At 46.2% G+C, this 21857-nt stretch overlaps 1 protein-coding gene across 47 annotated transcripts in view; it reads left to right on the plus strand.

The window, feature by feature from the left end:
- The window catches only part of TCF7L2 (transcription factor 7 like 2), a 199822-nt gene that overhangs the window by 118509 nt on the left and 59456 nt on the right, over window positions 1-21857 (plus strand). For 15 of the 47 annotated variants that reach the window (XM_082407948.1, XM_082407953.1, XM_082407949.1 and 12 more), the window contains one exon: window positions 5515-5658. The exons of 29 other annotated variants lie outside the window; for them this stretch is intronic. In XM_082407948.1, the coding sequence (XP_082264074.1) occupies window positions 5515-5658 (144 nt within the window). The remainder of the gene's footprint in view (window positions 1-5514; window positions 5659-21857) is intronic. 3 more of the 47 variants (XM_082407940.1, XM_082407975.1, XM_082407957.1) reach the window with 1 other exon arrangement.

Below are 21857 nucleotides of genomic sequence, written 5' to 3' on the forward strand. Positions count from 1 at the left end.
CAGTGAGGCCCCACTTGTGTCTCTCTGCTGAGATTGAGGAAGAGGTGAACTGTACTTTGTAAAAGGCTAGTCTAAGGGTTGACTTAACATTGGCTCCTTTTGCGTTCATTCTGTTTGGATCCTGGTCTCTTTCTCACTAAGATGAGGTCCTCAAGGGCCAAGGCAGACTTTATTTCTACATCCCTTGAGTGTAGGGGTGATGATTACGTTTTACCACATGCCAGCTCTGAGCAGGGTGGCCTAGTGATATTGACACGGGTAAGGGAAGAGGGAGCTGCCGTAGGTGAGCCGGGCACTTGCCATTCCTGACTGCAGGCCGCTGTCTTCCATACTGGAGGATACCCGCCTACCTCTGTATGCACACAGGTGTGCAGTGTGTACACACACACATACCACACACAGACTCTCACACCTTGTCACTCACACATGCTCACATTTTGGAAAAATAATCATGAAAAATAATGTTGCATACATTAGCCACGTCTGTGATGGTATCCTGTTTTGGGGAAAAACTGGGTTCACCTTTAATGACAAAAATGGTAGCTTGCCTGGAGCCGTGATTACAGTTTTTTTGCATCTGTGTTGTTTGGCAAGATCTTTCAGACGTAAGTAGTTCCCACCAGAGTTACCTTACCTTCAGAGGTGATAATTATTGATGGACTCAAAGCTAGATCAGCATGACCTGTAAAGATCTGAACTCTCTTTCCAAGGTTATGTGTATGTGTGTGGGCTCTGGTTGGTTGGTTTGGATGGATGGGTGTCTGCTATTGCTTATTTGTTTTTGGTGTCCTTGTTTGTACACACATGTGCACGTGTATGTGAGTAGATGATAAAGAGATAAGAGGTTTTTGCCCTCCCTCCAACTTTTAAAAATTGTCATTTTACTAGTTTGCTTCTTTATTGGAATGGCTCTTGCCCATATCCTTCTCTCAAATGGGTTTCTTATCCCTCCAAAGATGCTGCAGTTTCAAAATAAAACTCTTCCATGTTATGCATAGAACCCCTATCTCCTAGTTTTTAAAACCTGGGTTTTGGTTTGTTCTCTTCTAGCTGTGTAGTCCTGGGTAGGTCCTAATTTTATGCCTAGACTTAAGGATTTTAAAAAATCATAAGGAATTCAATTACATGATTTCTAAGACCCATTCCATTTCACAATTCTGATATCTTTGAGAGACCCACAAATAATCCTTTCCCTCTTGCTTGGGGGGAGAAAACATATAAAAACATAACCCAAATATATTAGGGTTCTCCAGAGAAACAGAACCAATAGGAGATAGATAGACAGACAGACAAGTATAAAAAAAGAGATTGATTATAAGGAATTGGCTCATGCAGTTATGAAGACCAACAAGTCCCTAGAACTGCAGTTGGCAAGCTGGAGACCCAGGAGAGTTTATGGTGTAGCTCTAGTTGAAGTCTGGAGGCCTGAGAATCAAAAGAGCTGATGGTATTAGTTCTGGTCCAAAGGCTGGTGGGCTTGAGACCCAGAAAGAGCCTATGTCTTAGTTCAATTCCGAAGGTAGGAAAAAACAAAACAAAACAAACCCCAATGTCCCAGCTCAAAGGCAGTCGGGCAGGAGGAGTTCTCCCTTATTTGGGGGAGGATCAGCCTTTTGTTCCCATTCAGGCCTTCAACAGATTGGATGAGGCCCACCCACATTACAAAGGGCATTCAGTTTTATTCATTCTACCAACTTTAACTCATCCAAAACACAGAGATGCTCAGAATAATGTTTGGCCAAATATCTGGGCACCCCATGGCCCAGTCAAGTTGACATATAAAGTTAACAATCACACCAAACTTTACTGGAACAAAATTGAAAGCTTTTGCCTTTTTCTTCCTGCCTAAGAGGTGGGTTTAGAATTCTCCCAATAGCCAACAGCTGTTGGCCAAATTTGGTCAGAATAACAAATTTCATACAAAATCTTTATTTCTGGAGGCTTTAGTATTTTTAAGGGTTTTGGTTTTTAAATGCTTTTCAGTTCCTCCTATATTCTTTTCTTTTGTGTTTATTTTTCTTGGCAGAGCAATTTGTACTTTCTGGCTCGTTGGTTTCCATTCTGTTGCATTAACATTTGAATATTGCCCAGCCACCTGTTGAAGGCGGCTATAAGCTCATAAAGAAACAAAATAGTAGAATATACAACTAGTGCTCTAACTTCTTAGTGGTACACCTTGATTCTGCTCCATGTGGCCACGTCCAGAACTGGTCTACACCCCATGTCCTCAGGGGCCAAGCCATCAGGGAAAGTGAAACGTGCCACCTGCTCTGCCTGCCGTCTGTCTTGACATGGCACAGCCTCAACTCCTGGAGACCACATCTTAATAGAGTCGGTCAGTATAGCTGGTGGCTTCAGAGGCACTAGAGGAGGAGGGCCGAGTGACAGTTCTAGCAGGTGTGTGGTTTCTCAAGGCCACCACCCCCATCCCAGAGACTGGCCACAAGCCACATTCATTCTGATTTTGAAAAGTACTAGACACTTACTCCAATATATTGCCTTGTAATAATCCCCTCATCATGCCCGGAGCATGAAACTCACGAGGCCTTCATTTACTTTTCCTGGAGCGTCTCCAGTTTTTTCCCCGTTACTGCTTGACGCGTGGGTGGACGGTTATCGAGGTCATTCTAAGGCAACTAGAATTCTCCGGTCAGGTGCCCTTTTCTCTCCTCAAACCCAGCCCAAACTGGCCTGAGCAAAATGAGTGTATTGACCCGTAATTGAAAAGTTTACAGGTAGCGTGGCTGGATCCAGGGGCCCATATACCAGGACATCATTTCCTTCCAGCTCTTGGCTCTGCTTTCCTCCAGGTTGACTTCATTGCATGGAAGCAGGTTTGAGTCCAGAGAGACCTTATCTTCCCCACAATTCTGAATCAGTGGCTGGGTAAGGGGGTGTGATGTGCTGAGTGCATTTGGACTGAGTACACTTACCCATCCGTGCAGGTCGGGGTAGGGTCCACTCTACCCAGACTATATGGCTTCAGAGTTAGGGTGGTACCTCCTACATAATTCAGGGCACTGTTACCAGAAAAAGCATGAATGGATGCTGAGCGGAAAACTTGGCGGACATCTGCCTTCATAATCTTTAGGACGTGTTGAAGAGTCTTCTATTTGTTAGGGGAAGGCTCAACTAGAGTTTTGTCATGGAACAAAGTGATTTGGTATTTGTATATACATTTGGATCTGTTTATAGGCATCTTATAGCCCCCAAATTTGAATTGGCTTATAAGACCTCATATTATGTAAAAAGATTAGAAATGAATAATTAAGGAAATTAGAATAAAGAGCAAAGCAGGGTAGACCCATAAGATAAGATGGGAGTAAGGTTAATCTCACAAATTTCAAAGCTGGTAGATCCTACAGTATTGGTAGGAGTGACCTGCAAATTTGGCTCTGAGGTTCCCAGGAATGGAAGAGTATCTAGATCCTATACAGAGGCGTGTGTGTGTGTGTGTGTGTGTGTGTGTGTGTGTGTGTGTGCACGTGCGCGCCCATGAGTGTAACAAGCCTGCGTGCAAGCCCCTGTGGGAGTACAGGCCCTAAGGAAAGGCCATGGGAAGATAATAAAGGGAATGTGGTCTGTGGTAACCTTAGATACATTTCTTTTCCAAACTTCTGGGGTGCTGGCCCTCGGGAACCTTGCCGCTTTGCTCTCAGCATTGTGTTAGGAAACAAAACAAGCAGACAATGAGTGAAACCCCCATATTGCTGGGTTCCTTTCAGGAACAATTGGAGGGCTAAACCATGTCCGCTTTGGTGGGAGGCAGTTAAGGTGAGTCACGGCTGTGACAAGGCAGAATAGGAGGGCCTCGGTTGTCAACCTGGGCTAATCTTGAAAATGGACTCATGCCTGCCCAGTGACTCACATTCCTGTTTACAAACGAGCCCCGTGGAGAAATGCAGAGTGGGAGGCTCTGCTTCCCGGGTGGAGACCAGAGACCTCCAGGGATGGGCAACCAGTGCGTCCTCTGGGGCTTCGGCTGCCCTTCCTGGGGGCAGACCTTGGGGCTTCCAGCAGTGGTGACTTTCAAAGTCCAGCCACGGGGACAGTTGCATCCAGCGAGGGCCCTAGAGTAGCACCAGTTTGCAGGAGATGTGGCTCCTTCTCAATTTGGGTGTTCACATGGCTTTTGGCTGGTTTTAATCCACCTGGATAAGTCCCCCACCTTCCCCATCGGAGGACCAGGTTATATGGGAACCATGTAAGTTATTCTAGAAATGTGGCTGCTGTTTTATAGATTTGTCTGTTATTTCCATTGATTTCCTAACTCCTAGGGTCTTTGGCACCCACTATGCTCATTCTGCTATTTAGTGAATATCAGAACATAAAATATTGGATACTGTGCTCAATCTCATGTTCTTAATCCTGAATTCTATTATTTGGGATTAAAAAGGGTGAAAAATTTGTTCATGGGCTTTTCCTTCACAAAAAACTTTTTAAAAACTAGAGTAGAGAAGTTTTTAAACTTCTTACAATGCAGATAAACTTCATTGTAAAGGAAGACGTAATCCTTTACAATGAACACAAAAGGCATAGATCTTTTCTTTTTTTTAAAAAGACGATTAGAATGATATTTCCTTGTTGTGAAATAGCCCTTCTTGGACCCCACGTCGCTCTTAACACCCCTCAATTCTCTACCCCATTTATAGAGCAATAGTCAACATCTGGACAGGCAAATGCATCTATATAGCACCACCATGAGTTGACTGAGACCTGGTCCAGGTCCCCACCCCCCCCCCCCGCCTCCCCCCCGCCATTTACTAGCTGTGTGACCTTGGGCATGCTCCTTAACGTCTCTGAGTCAGTTTCCTTGTCTGTAAAATGGGCACGACAGTAGTACCTACCTCACAGGGTGGTTGTGAGGAACAGCGGAATAACATGAACGTTCCTGTCCAGAACCCCAAACAGAGAAGCAGCGCTCATCATAGGGCTCCAGCTGGGTTGAAGTGCAGTAGGGCACATACTTCCTGAGCACTCAGGGTGTGTGCTGCCAGATCTTTCAAGGGGTCCAGATATGTCAGTGTAGTTGCTGCTCTCAAAAAGACTGCAGCCTGGCAGAGGGAAAGATATTAAGACAGCTCCCCAAATAGCTCTAGAATTGCGTGGAACCCTATGCAACTGCATTTTTGTCGGGTAGGAATAGCAGCAATATCACGTGGTTTAAGCTAATGGAAGATTCAGTAAGGTAAGTTGAGAGAGAGAAAATGCTAGCCAGCGGGCTTCTCAGAGGAAGGAGTGGCGTGTCCCTAGGGGGAACGATGGGCAAGGGTGGGCTCAGCGGGAAGGGATGCATCAGAAAGGCTGCCAAGAGGAGGCTGTGTTGCAGATGTCGCTGGCCAGCAGGGAGGTGGAAGAGTTCTGGGTTCGTGCGGGGAACCGTGATCCTCCCCGCTTGGAGTTTGTAGAGAAGCGGGGGTAGGGCAGGAAGTCAGGGTGGGGGCCGCGAATGCCTTGCTGACTGCGCCCCGCCTCCCGCCCGAGCCTCACTCTGTTCCCCTTTCTTCCTGGCAGCAGTGCCCCCTCCCTTGCTGCACTCAGGGACATGACTGTCAGCACTTCTACCCCCCCTCAGACTTCACTGTCAGCACTCAAGTCTTCAGGGACATGAAAAGGAGCCACTCCTTACAAAAGGTTGGGGAGCCCTGGTGTTTGGAGGTAGGTCTCGGAGCAGAATGACGGTATGAGATGAGCGGGGTCTGAACTGAAACCACCCATCCAAAGTTTACCTCCCGCTGGGGCAGTGCCCCCTACTGTGGTCCCCAGCTCCCGTCACATCGCTGTCACTGCGGGTGCCCTGATGTCTGGGCGTACTGACCACGGATAGGTCTATCATAGCCATAAAAATGCCAGCTTACGAGGACAGGGTAGAGGGAGGTGGTCGTGCGAACCCGAGGCGCCGGGCTCCCAGTTAAAGCCACATGGTCCAGTGTCACGCGGGGCTTCCGTGAGAATGGTGAGCAATGCGTTATCCCATTAAACTTGACCCCCAGGAAATAATTTCCCGGGACTCTTCAGAGCTTCCAGTGCAAGAGAAGTTATCACCTGAACTTTGTCTTTGTTATTTGTTCTTTAGAACTTACAGATTTTCTTTTAGAATTCAAGGTGCTGGGCAATGCTCGCCCTTCTGCAGTGACATCTTCCTGAGGCAGCCGCGAATGGCTTTTCTGGCAGATGTCTGCTCTCCAAGGACAGGAAGCGTTGTTAATTTCCTTTAAATAATTCAATACCATGTCAATACCCCACACTGCTCCCTGCTTGAGAGTGACAGTTCTCTTCAAATTAGTAGTCCCAAAGAATAAAGAACACCTAGAACATGCTTTCATCTTCAGAAAAGCAAAAGTCAATGCAGATAAAAAATTGTAAGGTAACTCTTTAGACTTACAAACAGTGAATGATTTAGTACTAATGCTAGCTTTTAAGTTTTTTTAAAAAGAAAAGTGAATATTTAAGAGGCAATTAGTAAAGCCTCTGTCTTTGAAAAATATTTATTGCATACCTACTATGCGCTGGCTGCTGTGCTGCGTGTTAGGGCTGCAGGGACAGAAAACAGCAGAGGCCTAGAATCACAGGTAACGTGTACGTGCGTCTCGCCTTTGGAGAGAGAAAAGGCGGGTGAAATCATCTTTAAAAGCTTGTTCTAACTTAAAAAGTAGTAAATAGCCCTATAAGAGAACTAGAGACACAAAGAGAAACAGGTAGAAGAAAATATAAACACCCATGTTCTTTTTTACCTAGTTATAACCTCTTAATATTTGGATGCATTTCTTTCTTGTCATTCATGTGTCTAGAGTTTAAAAATGTTTCGTAAAATTGGAATGGTACCTTACAGAGTTTTGTATTTTTCTCTTCACTCGGTTGCTCTTATACACCATAATGTGTCTTAATTCTGGTTAGTAACTTCACGCGTGGGTGTCTTGTGGAAATCTTCCTGTCTAATTATTCCCCTCTGGCCAGACGTGACTGAAACGGAGGATGTTTCTAGGGTGTTTTGACCCCGCACGCCCCTTCCCCTCTTCTGATGAGGCCTGTGCCCGGATTACATGTGTCCCGTGCATGTGTACAGCCGTGTCTTTAACTGGCCTGGGTTGGACAGAGCGGTTGCACTTCTGCGGAGCAACCTTGACCCGAAGGAAGCTCTTTCTCAGCAGCCACTCCTTGGTCTGGCTTTTAATAAGAGTCTCTGTTCATTCTGACTCTGGATGATAAGGCCATACCGATCATAGTTATTCCTCCACCAGGGCCTGGCAAACGGTAACTCATTAATCTTTGGTCAGAGTTATGAGGTAGATAAAGGAGAACCAGGCACCCATTCTGAGTTGAGGAAAATGAAACAGAAAGACGGGGTTTCTTCCTTATAACTCAAGATCCACAGGCGCTGATTAGATCCCCGGCGCCAGTGACTACGCTTGTTTCTCAAGCTTTGCCCTCAGGACAGGGAAGCATCTCTTGGGGAAGTGCCAATACACCCAGCTTCCAGGATTGGGTCTAAGTCCCTAAGTTGTGAATAGACCAGACACAGAGACACCACCACTCGGGCCGTGTGACCTCGGGCAAGTTACCCAAGTGCTCTGTGCTTCAGTCTCCCCATCAGTGTAGGGGGCTGACATGTGAGCATCAGTGGAGTTGAGGATATAAAGCGGGGGCTTGCTTGGCCAGAGGAGCTGGCGTGCTCGGTCTGGCGCAGACACCCAGCAGGATTCTGGAGGCATCGCACACTGATAGTGTGTCCGTGTGATGGGCTGGCCTCTGCTGGGGGGTATCTCAGTCGTGCTGCATGCTTTCCACGCACAGCTTGGGTGTGTTCGAGATGGTTCTGGGTAGCATAGTGGAAACCTCACATGACCAGAGTCAGAGCTAGGGTTGAGTCCAGCGTTCTCTCACCTCTGCCCGCAAGGTACTTCATCCCTCTGTGATGCATCCCTGTGTCTGTTAAAAGGGGATGGTGGGGGAATCCCTGCCCAGCCTGCTTCACTGGGCACCTACCAGGATCCCTTGAAATACTGATCAAAGAGACTCTTAATACAGTGCTTCCTACGGTCCAGGCACTTCTGTAAGCGATTTGTGTATATTAACTCTTCAAAACCTGACAACACCCCTAAGAGGCAGGTGCTGTGATTATTGCCATTTTGCAGATGAGCCACAGAGAGGTTAGGTAACTTGCTTAAGATCACAAAGGGGTGGAGCTCTAAAACTGCTGTTAATGAAAGACCCTGGCAATAGCCCATGGTTTGGAGGCTTCTGCACCAACCATCTTCCACCTGCTAAAGGAGATTGGGTTAGGTCCTGTTCAACACCCAGCCATCTCAGGAGCTGGGAGGAAACTTCTGGTTCAGGACATCCAGAGTCCAGTTTTTGCTTTTCAGGTACCACATCTAGAATACTTTCTACCCCATCCATACTTAACCTTCATTGTCCCTGCTCTCTCTTCCCTGTGATTCGGCTTGATTCTAACCCTTTAGAATCAAGGCTGTCTCCTCTAGGGAATTAAGGTTGGTAGACCAGTTGATTAACTATGACTAAGAAAGTCAATGTCCACCTGGGCAGGCATGAGTCACTTCTTTCTAGTTAGCTATTCATGGCCATTTTAAAGCTCACCACACAAAGTCATTACATTGAGGCTATTACCATGTTTAATAGTGACAATAATAGGGTGTGACCCATGGCATAAATGCATTCAGATAAGAAAGAAAGTGTTTTCCTGTAATTGCTTAGTCAATACCGTTTTTACGGAAATGAAATGCTTGCAAACAAACTTTTAAAAAGTTCTTTGTTCAAATCCTTCTCTTATTCCTTCGTCTGGAAGGGCTTCTCTGAACTCCTCCTGGTCAGTGGCTGGGGGTTAGGAAGACGATACCCTCTGTCCCTTCTGATATTTTGGTTGACCTACCTTTTTGCTCGTTTTGAGCCTAATTTTGTGTTTTCTTTAGGGGTGTGTGAGTGAGTGTGTGTGTGTGTGTGTGTGTGTTGTGTGTGTGAATTCAGGAGGGGGCACATTATTGCTGGCACTTGCTTATTAACTTCTCAAGTTATGCATTTAAGGAAAAAAAAAGGCTTCTGCTAACTTTGCAAAGCCAGTCACATAGACAGGGAGTTAACCATTTTGGTGAGAGGAAATGAAACTTTTCTTAGGTTTATTAGACCACATCCTATAAATCTGTGGCTTATTATGTGTCTGATTTCTAAAAAGCATGGCATCATGGCCAAAGTTTTATTTTTGCTTATTAGTCATTGAAACAAATATAGATATTGCTTCATTTCCTTAGTACTATGTTTTTCAATACGTTATGTATGGAAAATCTGGATTTACACAACAAAGTACATTAGAAGGGGGAAGTATTTGCATTATAAATCTCTGCATTATAACTTTGGATTACCAAGCATTCTATTAAGCTAAAATGTTTAATTCATCCTCCCTCTCCTGATTACATAGAGAAGCAGGATAAGAAAACAGTAAAAAGATTTCTCAAAGGCAGAGTTAATATTTTGACATACTTCCTTCCAGTCTTTTAAAGGATGTGTTTTAAAAAAGTCATAGGTAGGCTCATATCATATATGTAATTATTTTCTGTCTGTCTCGCATCTCTTGTAATAGAAGCCCTTTCCTGTGTATCCTGTGAAGACTCTTGGTAAAACTTCTAGTGGTGTCCACTCCAGAATTGGGTACCTCTCAATGTGCTTAGTCATTGCCCCAGTGCAAACACACTGTTTCTAAAGTTCCACTATTACAGTCTGGTTGCATCTCATGTGGGAGAGAGTGTGAGTTGAGAATAACGAAGACAGGATGACTTTGGACATTCCATAATGTCCCCATGATATATATGACCCCTGGCTTAGCACGCACAGCCCTGGATCATTCTAAGCAAGTGATCCAGCAAATTCACCCCCTCCCTAAATTCCTTCTCAGGGTGGGATGGCTGGTGGGACCACTCGTATTATTTTGCAAAGCTTCTCCTTTTTCTGTTTTCAAAGCTTCTTTGTTGAATTCTTCTAGATTCAATGGGCACGTGAATTTCCTCTGCTGAATTACGGCCCCAGTAGTATAGATGGGCACTGCAGTGCCTAACTTGCAATTTCTGGCACCTCAGAGAAGCCACACCCCCAGGTGAAATGGTGTTGTTTCCCCCGCTGCTCATCAGAGCCCCCTACGGGATGGACACAGCTTGGCCACAACTTGCACAGGGCTTCCCACCAGGGACACAGGCCCAGAGAGGGAGAGGATCATTCTGGGCCCTGTTTCCCAAGTTGACCATTCCTTGGACTAAAGGCTGTGAACGCTGTTCTTTTCACTTCTTACATTTTTCTCCGCCCCAGGAGGTTGGTATACAGAGTAGGAAGCCCAGGCAGGGTGCGTGGACGTCCTCTGAGGACCCCATCCCTTGGATGGTGGGCGTGGTCTCCGGCCCTGCATCCAGGCTCTGGGGTCACCTGACATCCGCTCGGACACCACAGACTGGATCACGGCTCTTATCTCTGTGGCTGCCTCTCTTTTCCCCATTCTTTGTGAGTCACATGTTTTCTTTGCATCTCATATGACAAAGGTCATTAATAGAGAAGACTCTGGGCCTTCCATGCATGACATCTTATCATCCACACAGTTTATTGTTTTGGATCCTCCCCTTTTGTAATTCTGTGAGGTGACAGATCAGGTTTTAATGGGCTACACTGTGTCAAGGGAGAGTTTAAATTAACCTTAAGACTTTTTATACCTTATAGGGCCCCTCAAATCATAGCACATGGTCAGTAGTTGAAGAGAGGGAGTAGATGCTTTTTACTCACGGTTTTGACGTTATCTATCAAGTCTGTCTGTCTGTCTCTCCATGTTGTGATACCTGTGTTTCTCAGAGTACCTTCCTATGATCAGTCCTTTTAATGATGTCAGTGAGGTAGATGTTTGGAATTTGGGAACAGAGACGAACCACATTTCAGCCCAGACTCTGGAACTTAATTTACTCATTTTTATTAAGGGCAACTGTCAGGTAAGCAAAGTGGAGGATCTTAGTTTTTATCCTTGTCTGTCAGGCCAGTCCTCTGCACCTTATTCAGAGGTATTGCACTAGTTGCTGCTAGTTTAGCAAGAGATGATTCTAGGAGCTACCTCATCTTTTCTCCTTTATTCCATACTTTTCCAGCTCTTTCCATCACATCTCTGAAAGTTCATTTCACTCCTGTTTGCATTAAAGAAATGTAGTAGTTACCAAAACATGTTTTTGGTGTGGTTTGGGGAGCTACGTGGGAGAGGTGGACGCATCTTCCCTGATGAGGCCAGGTTCAAGTTTTCCTTGGACTATCCTTTCCCAATCAGTGGTGGCCTCCTCTGCTTGAGCTGAAGGTGAGGAAGGAGGTGGCCTTTGTACAGCCGGGGAGTTTTAAACCCTTTGTGAACGACCTCCCGGTGTGTGTGTGTGTGTGTGTGTGTGTGTGTGTGTGTGCGCGCGCGCGCGCGCACGCTCCTCCGTGTGCACGTCTGTCTCCGGGGCCTCGCCACCCAGAGCGTGCTCGCAGCTCGGCTGTGTTTCTCTCTGAGAAGGTCTAAATAACAGGCCTGTTTGTGCTCAGAGTGAAAGTTTCTGTTTTGGAAAAGCCAGTTCCTTCTGACAAGGGAGGGCGGGGACAAGGAAGGAACTAAAGACGCCAGAGAAAGAAGAAGTGAGAGTCGGGGGAGGTGGGGAAGCAGGGGGTGGCCGAGGGACGCGCTGCCCCGCTCGCCTTATTTCCCAGCCCCACCTGTCACTTGGTCTGCCCAGCTTCGCTGGAGCCCCTGTGTTGCAGCCCCAGGCCCCGGCGGGGGTCTCTTGCTGCTTTGAAAAACAGAGCTGGCAGGAGATGGTGTTGGGCTGGACATGATGTACGGGGCCGGGGTCAGAGGGAGCATGGAAGAGTTCAATCACTGCGCGCTCGGCCTGGCTCCTGCCCGCTGGGTTTCTGGCATGCCTGGTGTTTCTCCAGCAGCCAGTGTGGCAGGGGAGAGACCCTCTCCTCCTGGGGAAAGGAGAAGCCCCTCTGCCCAGAGAGTAGAAGAAACGTGTCATCATCCAGACGGAGATCCAGTTCACAACTCTGCCTCTTGGACAAGTTTCCCTCCTCGTGCCTCTTTTATAAGAACCCAGGAGAAAGATGGGTGGAGGCGAGAGGCAGGGGAAGCTTGCTGATGGTGCTTTTACTGGCTTCAGAAATTCGGGCAGTTCCTGAAGGGAAGGTGGGGCATTTCTGTGCCTGGCGGGGCAGGAGCAGCAGTGTCTGGGCACAGGCTCACTGCTCTCAGGATGCAGGGCTATGTGCGCTTCTAAAGGGACTCGGACATTTGTTTGTCCTTGGCCCTGTCCTGCTGGGGACAGCAGAGTGGACTCAAATCAGGTTCCTGGGGGGCTTTCCTCCCTGCAGTCTTGGCTTGGTGGGGTCACCTGCAGCTGTCTGTTTTTTGAATTTGCACTGACTGAATATACTTCTGTGTCCCAGATTTTAGGTCTGAGGAGCAGGTTTCTTTGGAGATGTGGGATTTAAAAAATTTATATTTTAAACTATACAATATTGGCTTTTTCTTTCGGTCTACAGTTCTGTGAATTTTAGCATCCGTTCGTATTATCACCACCACAATCAGAACAGCTTTATCACCTTACACACACTCTCGTGCTACCCTTTTATGGTTACAAGAGATGTAGGTTTTATTTTTTTATTTTTATCACTTTTACCCTTTGAAAGATAACATTGACCTGACTCATCTCTTTCATCCAGAGGCTAATTTTTCATTGTTGATTATAAGTCTCTGCTCTGCTCTTTTTCCACGCCTTCTCCAGCAAAAGAGACGTAACCAGAGTGCCTTGCTTGTCAGCCTGTTAGTTACTGACGAGTGTTGTTTGGATTGTCTGTTTTTTGTACTGGCTGTTCTTGCCCACACACCTAGGATGCTTTGGGCCACTTTGTGGATTTAGGAGAACTCAGGCTAATTCTGACAGTGGCCAAAGAAAAATCTAATTAGCGAGGGAAATGTTCTTGCTAACCATCTAGGCAGCATTGTGAAGGGAAACGACTTCTGGAGTATTCTGCTTTGAATTATCTGTGTTATTCTTTCCCAGATGTCAGGACAGATGATCAAGGTTTGGGCATAATGTGTAAAATGAAGATGCTGCATCATCTGCAGATTTGTTGACCCAACGTGGTTCCCCCCAGCTGTCCTCACTTGTCCCGTTACTTAGGTGGAGCCAGGAATTGAGGTGCTTCCATGATTATCTGTGCCTCCCTACCCAGGTTCTGGAACAAGCTGGCACGATCATGGGAAGGCCAGAGCTGTGTCTCACCTGCTGCGGTCAGGGCTTATGCTTTCTTAGGGAAAAGTGAACTGCAGGGACATTTGTGTGGTGTGATCCTGTGTGTGTGTGTGCTTGTCCTCCTCTTGGGAAACGAGGAGAGGTGACCTCAGATGCCCCCAGCTCAGAACGTCACACTTGACTGAACAGTTGACGGTGCCTCTGCTGTGGATTGCCGGGGAAGGTGGCAACAACCGCACACATGTAGAATCTGGTGTAATCTGATTCCTGCCTTTGTAATTACTTGGAGACTTGCCATTGCAGCCAATTGAGAAGTGGGAACAGTGACCCAGAGCAGAAAGCAGAAATTATAGGGGTGGAAAGGGGCGGTAACGTCTAGAAACACAGTCGTAGCTCTCCTTCTGGCTTTCTGGAATCGAAACTCGCTTTAGGATCAGGAAAAAGAATGAGAACTGCCTTCTACAAAAGTCACCCCGACTTTGCTGTCTGTATCCCCTCTCCCTGCCTTTCTCTCTTGCCAGGCTGAAGGAATCTCTCGGAATGTGGTAGAGTCGGAGCATCCATGGTTTAGCTGAGAGGAGTGAGTTTTGCTGATAAGAAACTACTGTAGTCTGGCAACAGGTTTCTGTAGAAGAATGTCCTCCAGGTGGAGGAAAAATGGTTCTCATTTTAAAAAAATCACACACTAAACAAAGTAACATAAGCATGGGTGCCTAGGCAAAACAAGAGCGACAGAACAGCTCAGAAGCAAGCTGCTTTTCTGCGTCATGATTGACATGATAGGGGTGCTGTGGAAAGCCAGGACTGGCATGATTTTCACGAGTGGAGCAAGTGTAAACCATGGGGCCTGGGTGCCTTAACTCTGGAAGATGCCTCGAGAAGAGCGTGCAGAGTGACGTGTCCCCTTCCAGAAGTGCTTGCCGTTTGTCTGATCGACGTCGGAAACATGATATAATTTCTACAAACACCCACATGAGAAGGGTTTTTTTTTTTTTCTCCTGTTTTCTTATTTGGGTGACAGATTGCATGTTAGGGCACTAAAAGATGAAAGCACTAAATATTTGCTTTAGAAAAACACAGCGAAAGAGTCTCTCATCCTCCTAGCTGAAAACTGATGGGCTTAGAATTCCATTAACAAAAATTACTGTCTGCAGTCAAACTTACTGCCACCCTTTGGGCATGGTTAACAAGTGGGGGAGAAAGCGGAGGCTGGAGGGTAGAGGATTGTGCAGGATTCTTTTTCACGTGGAGTAGAATAGGGCCGTTTTGTCGACACAGAGGTCCAAGGTAGCCCAAAGATATACTTTCCTCCTCCTATCATGTTGAGCTCCTCCTTCTGGGTCTTTGTAGTGGATTTCCTCTCCATACAAAGGATCTATTTGTTTTTCCCTCTCTCAGATGTAATGAGAAAGTCATAATTCTTGCAGGCCTCTTTGGCATGAGCTATCTTGCCTCAGAAGAATGGAGAATGCGTTTTGGCACTCGGTTTTGGTTCTTGCAGAGTCTGTTTAATGGAATGATTAAGAGCATGAATTCAAACCCTGGCTTGGCTACTGGCTGGCTGAGTGACCATGTGCATTGTGTACTGAAACCTTTCTAGACCTTAGTTTCTCCATCTATAAAGCAGGGAAATTTTCATACCTCCCTTCATTTATTGGGAGTTATCAATGAGTTAAGGTGTGGTGTACATGTATATCTGTCAACATTAGCTCTTATTTATTAACTCTCAGTGGGTATTTTTAAACTCGTCTCTTTGGTTTGAGAGGAAAGAAGGATGATCCCTTTCTTTGGTGAGGGTGTGGCTTAATATTAATATTAACCACCATTTATTAAAAATTTGCTGTCATTCAGGCATTGAGTTCACTTTTTTTGGGGGGGGGTTTATTTATTTATGGCTGTATTGGGTCTTCGTTTCTGTACGAGGGCTTTCTCTAGTTGTGGCAAGCGGGGGCCATTCTTAATCGCGGTGCGCGGGCCTCTCACTGTCGCGGCCTCTCCTGTTGCGGAGCACAGGCTCCAGACGCACAGGCTCAGTAAATTGTGGCTCACGGGCCTAGTTGCTCCGCGGCACGTGGGATCTTCCCAGACCAGGGCTTGAACCCGTGTCCCCTGCATTGGCAGGCAGACTCTCAACCACTGCGCCACCAGGGAAGCCCCATTGAGTTCACTTTTTCATAAATATTCTTGTTTCACTCTTAACAGCTACTCCATAGGAGGAAAAACTATTTTTGCAGTCTTATATATAAATAAGCTAGTAGTAACATTTATTGAGTGCTTTTTTATGAACCAGCTCTAGTTTAAGTGGTTTTCATATGTTAACTCATTTCGTCCTCCCAATAGGTAAGAGCCGTCTTCCCCATTTTTAACAAGAAGGAAACTGTGGCACAAAATTAAAAAAAAAAACTGTCCTGGGTTCCACCGAGAGTAACCGGTAGGGCTGGATCTTCATATGTTTGCAGACCTAGGGTACTCGCCTCACCATTGTACTGCCAGCCTCTGTTCCTTAACACGTGAATGGTACCAGCTCGCCGCGATCATGGATGAGAAACACTGAGCAGATACCCAGATGCTCTCCAGATCCGCTGGTTTATGATAGTTGGGAACAAAAATCTTTACTACCGGAAGTTGTGGCTTCTGAGTCTCTCGGCAGTTGGCAGCATAGATTTTTTTTATTTGTTTTGTTTTGTGTGTGTGGTTTTGTTTTTTAAATAATTAGAAACAGTTAGACTGTCGTTACCACCCACAGTAAAAATTGCTTGGATCCCGCAAATTAGAGGAAAAAAAAAAAACGAGTCCATTTGGTAGAATGATTAAAAAGGGGTTTTCAAGAGGAAAGTTCATTTTAGAGGGTGAGCTTCAGATGTGTAAACGCTGGGGATTTCTTGCTTCTCACCTCCCCCTTTGTTTGAATTCAGAATCAAATGACATTAGCGGTGGTTGCCAGTGATGCGGGGGGCGGGGAGGATTAAGTACAAGATGACTCTGGGAGGAAACCTACATTTTTTATACTTATTAATGGTATGTCTTTTGTGCAGGTGGGGTGAGGACTTAGTGTGAAGCATATATTTACACGGCGTGTGGTCCTTTCTGCTGCGTTCCACAACCCAGGATGGTGGGCTGGAGGAGGAGGACGAGGAAGCCTTAGTACAGCCTTCGGTTTCCATTGTATGGATTGTATCGTTGAGGCAGGAATAAACCAGCCCTCTTTCCATGTTAGAAGGACTCAATCAGTGTCGCCGGGACTCTTGGTTTCTTAGGACTGTGCTCTAATGACTCACGCTGTGCCCCCATTTTTGTACGAATGACATTGGTGCTCTGGCGCATATGTTGTTCCCCTCACTCTCACCCTCTCCTAAGAATGAGGATGGGCCAGGGTCTGAGTTGGTGCCTTTGGCCAAGTCAGATGTGCTCTCCATTTGGAAATCCTTCGCCCCTCACATCCCCACCGAAACCTTCCTTGTCATTCTAAGGCTGTAACTGGTCACATGGGTGAAGAGATGATTTCCTAATCCTCGTGGGAGCTTTAAGGATTTGCCTTTGTAAGAGAAGGAACATCCCGCCGGAGGGCTGTGTGTCCCATTTTAACCCACGTTGCTTTTGACTTCTATGATCATTCCCAGGCAGCCTCCTCTTGCCATCCTGACTTGTTTAAATTAATGGGTTATTGGCAAGCAATTTTTTGATGCTATTCTTCTCATAGCCAGAGGCCAAGATCCCTTGTGGAGCAGTGCCTGAACTTAATGGATGTCATCTGGACACCAGGGAGGGGCGTAGAGAAGCACTGGGGGAAAAGTCTTAGAAGTAAAATGCTGCCCCTTGATGCTACAGTCTCCTAGCCTCTTCTTTATCCCTTTCAGGGCAATGCGTTCAGAGTAATTGTTTTGGTGGCACCACAGTATTGTGTACCGTACTCTACAATTTTAGGACAAAAGATACAGTGTCCTAATGGACTTGTAGGTGGCGTAAAGAATACCTGGTAAGCTACCTGTTCAACTTGATCTTGAATTTCTCAGCATTATTGAGCTCTACTCCTGGTTGTTTATAAAACCAGAAGATCTGTCCATATCTTTTGTAACATTGGGTGACACTCCAGGAAGGAATATTTTAATCTACTGGCTGTCTGGGGGCTTGGTTCCCAGGCCAAGTTCTAAGGTAGACAAGACAGCATCATCTTATTAGCCTGACTTACACGCTCAGCTTCGGATTAAAGGGAGTCTGGAAGTTATAGAGTGAAGCAGGGATGCAGGTGAGTCTTTCAGACATCAGACTTGTGACTGATAGCTGTCATAAAGGCGATTAACTTGACTTTGTGGGACAGGCATGGTGTCTTCCTGTAATGCTTCTGGACCCAAGTTACGAGAAAGCTTGCAGAATAGGTCTTGTTGACTTCCAGGGTGACTGGACAGAAACACCAGCAGCACTTGGGACAGCTTGAGCTCATTAAGCACAGTGTTACTGGGTGCTGTTCTGTGCTGGGGGTGAGGGTGTGAGCAAGACCGATCGAGTCCTTGCCTTCAGGGAGTCTCCCTTCTAGCTGGAAGTTATGACTTGAGTCCCTAGGATGTTCTGCTCCCTTTTGGTCTCCCACAGAGTCCCTGCCCACCCTGAGGTCTGCTCCTTTCTGAGACATCATCAGAGGAAGTTGCCTCCTGAGCTCCTGGGGAACTTAGAATGCCCTCCATGACGGGATCCCTCCATCTTCGTGGGAATGGTCTTGGTAGTGAGGCCGCCATGGAAGGGCGTGTTGAAGAGGATGTGTTTTGTGCACAAGTCCACTTTCAAAGTTTGGGGGCTTCTGACCACAGCCTAGATGCCACCGTCTGGTGGTACCCACTTCTCTGCTTCTTTACGTCTCGCTTCTGCCTGGCCAGCAGCATCCTTTTGGTCCCACTCTCCCTCCTCTTCCCCAAATCCATTTTCCCCATCTTGAGGAATTTCTCACCATATTTACATTCTTCCTTGCTCAACATTAAGTCTTTGTCTGTGTTTCAGTCCCAAAGATCCAGGCAGAGCAGTCTCTGGCAATTCCAACCTCTTACAGTTTAGAAGAAAGGGAGAGAAAAATAATTGTAAAAGCACCATAAGCTGGAGTTGTTTAGAATGGGGGAAGCAGCCCTCAGTGCTCTGGTAAGCAATGTTTTTAATTAGGATCCTGATACATTAAGAAAATATGTGGTCTCTAGGATTTTAAAAATGAAAAAAAGTTTCCTAGGGAGATTGATTGCGATTGTCTTGCAGGTAAGTTCAACTTGAATGTTGCCTAACAGGTAGTAGGCTGTTGGTAAGGTCATTGTGCATATGGGCCTGGGCTTCTGGTGCAAGACAAATCAAATAACTCAGGTCAGAGAAACGGACCTGCATGACCTCAAAGTATTAATGCAAGCAAATTTGTTCACTCTGGTTGGGGTGGGTGGATGGGTAGAGGCAGTTAACAAAATCTTAGAATTGTGAGAGCTGAGTGGTAACTCGGACCTACCCGTGCCAACCAGGCCTCTGTGTAAACCTGGGGAAACCAAGGCCTGGAGAGAGGAGATGAGTGTAAGGCCATGCAGCCGTGGGGCCAGATAGCGGTAGAGTCAAGACCAGACTCCAGACCTCTCGGCTTTTCTCTTTCCATCCTGCCACCTCTGATTCAAGGTGGAGTTTGATTTTTGTTCATGTTAAGTGCCATTCATTCTCAGCTCTTTCTGGATTAGTGTGTGAAGTTCAGTGTGTTTAGTATGAATTCGCTTATTTTCCACTTGCGAGGTTGTGTTTACCTGGGGTGCCCTGGGTGCTGATGTGATGACGTGTGATGATTAGGAGGCTCATGATGGTGATGAGGATGGGCTGATACGATCATCTGCTAGGGGTTAACTAAGAAGAAGTGAGCTGGAATTCACACAGAGAGTCTTAGAAACTTTTCCAGCAACGAGTGTGCTTTAGCAATACATAGAAAATCAGATCTTACCGTTCATACATGCATTTTGAATGAACTCGTCTCTGGCAGGGAATTGTATCCTCTTATATAACCCCACCACCTTCTTTCCCAGAGGACTGGTATTTGGGAATCTTTTTACAGGGTTGCTTTCTGGGCTCGTGTTTACAGCTCAAACATAGAAATGTGTGAAAATGATCCTTTGAAAGCAAGTTTGACACCAACACTCTGTGATAAATCTTGGAAAGTATCTAGGTTAGGGATCACTGATACTTGAAGTCAAAGCAACCCTGACGGAGTTGACCACAAAAACAATGGATTCAAGAGTTCATCGGTGATGTTTAAATGTTTGCCAAGAGCTCTGTTCTGTCCCTTGCAGTCCCCACATCCTGTAACTGAGAATCAAGCTGGTGCTCTGGGTCAAGTTCAGCAGGTTTGTTTTGACTTGCGGCCCGTGGTGGGAGTGAAGCTCTCATTATGTAATGTTAAACTGGGCCGGAATGTCAGCTGGGCTAGGCCTGCCAAAGCTTGAAGGGTTGATTGGGAATGGGAATGGGCTATGTTTAGTATGACTAATCCAACTTGGCTGGGGAAAGGGGTGGGTGGGCATCTCTCTGAGGAGCGAGGGAGGTATGACTTGTGCTATTTTGAATGTTAGCACTTTGTGTAAACTCTGCAAACCCCTCCCCCGCCAACCCCATGAAAAAGGAAGAAAAAAGTTGAGCCTACGACCAACTAGTAAAATCAGGGGCTGTTGACTGATACCCAATATTGCTGTAGAAATCTGTGGTCAAGACACCAAGGTGAATGTATCACTTGCAATCGGGGAAATAACACTTGGGTTATGTGAAATGATGTTTCTTAAACACCTAGCCTGTGTTGGTCAAGTGTTGCTAGCAGTGGTACTCAGTAATTTAAGCAGTTACACAAAGTAAATGCTAGGTTCCTTAATAAAAATAGCAGTCAACCCTAATAAAAAATTGAAAACAAGGAAAGAGGTGGGCTAGTTTCCTAATAAAGATTCTGAAGTATAAATTAACGTGTGTCTTCTGACCTTCTTGGTCTTTATTTGGGAACCTTTTTCTCCCTTTGCCCTCATGGTCCCCACCCACACCCTCTAGTTTCCTCTTGGTCCTTCTTAGGGGACAAAAGAATCCCATTTTTATGTAAATGTCTTTCGTGGAAGGTAGAAATAATCTGGAACCCTGTTTGCACAGTGATCCTGAAACGCAATGTGGTCCCTGCCTCCACCAGGAAAAGGTTGCATTTTGGTGGGGTTGGCAGAGCCCAGCTTCTGCCGTGCCCGAGGTAAATGACCGGGGGCGGCTGTGGGGGGGGGGTGTTGCTTTTGTTCCTTCTCTGATGAATGGAAGTAAAGTGTTCACTGAACCTGGAAACACCTCCCTTTGTGTCAAGTGCTCTCCTAACACAGGCCGTTAAACTTGGGGCAGTCGCTCTTGGTGGGGGATTGAATGGGGCCATTGTGGCGGGGAGGGGCTCACACTGAAGCCATTGAGGGCATAGAGATGCCATTGTTTTCTGAGTCATAAGAAAAGGAGGAAGACTCTGGGGACCTCCAGGCATCAGTGTAGCGACTGCACTGACTGCTTTTCTAGGTTTGCATTATCCTCGAGGAACTCCCGACCTGAGTGGTGGGCAAGGTCAGCCCAGATAGGAAGCTCCTTGGAGCCCCCTGCAGTATAGACCTGGTGCCCGCTGTGTGCATCTGAGTCGTGGGCCTTTCCTTCCTCTGCACCTGCAGGATGCTGCCCGCCTTGGGCCCACCCGTCATTTCTGCAGGGTGGTTGCTTTTCTCTTCCAGGCAGCGGAGTTAAAAACATTTGTTAAAAATCACTCACTCCACCTTAGGGATAACACCCAATTCCCTGCCAGCGACTTTTTTGTGTAACTTCCCTTTCACCATCTGGTCTTTCAGAGGCACTTCTGATCTTAATTATAGCATTCAGCCTGTGTTTATTTAAAAATCAGAAGGCAGATAGGCTGTGGAGGGTTTATCTCTACTATTTGTGCCAACGTACCTGCCAACTGTCCCCTTGGTTAGTAAAGGGAATTGCTACAATCCCTACTGACACCGTGTCTGCCCGCGCATGCACACACACTCACAGGTCATCTAAACTGATGTGTTGATCATAGGCAGGAATATACGTCCAGCTTTCGAATTGCTGTGCTGGCATCTTCTATCTAGAACTTCTGCCATGTAGTATCGACTGGAAGGGGATTTTAGCCATAGGACTGGGAAGCGTTAGAAGACTTGGGTTCAAATTCAGACTCTGCCATGTGCTGTGTTATCCTGGGGAAGTTATCTTATTCCCTGGGAGCCTCAGTTTTGCCATCTAAAAATATAGGGACAGTGGTATCAACATCCAGGAATGGTGTGGGATTTAAATGAGGTGTTTATGAAAGGGCAAAGAACAACTTTTAGGCATCCTTGCACAGGGACCATTCAGTGTTCCATCATATAAAGTAAGACCTCATGCAGCCTTAGTAACCTAGAGGTTATGATACAATGGCATCCATTGTCTGTTTTTGGAAATATAACATGCATACAGTTCATTTTGCTGGGTTTTTTTTACCTCTTTGATAATTTTTATATTCTAATTAAACAGTGGTTTGCATCAGAGTATATAATATTTTACAGTTCTTTTAAAACA

Source organism: Balaenoptera borealis (genome assembly GCF_965194805.1).
Source record: "Balaenoptera borealis genome assembly, chromosome: 10".
In the NCBI taxonomy this organism is placed as follows: Eukaryota; Metazoa; Chordata; class Mammalia; order Artiodactyla; family Balaenopteridae; genus Balaenoptera; species Balaenoptera borealis.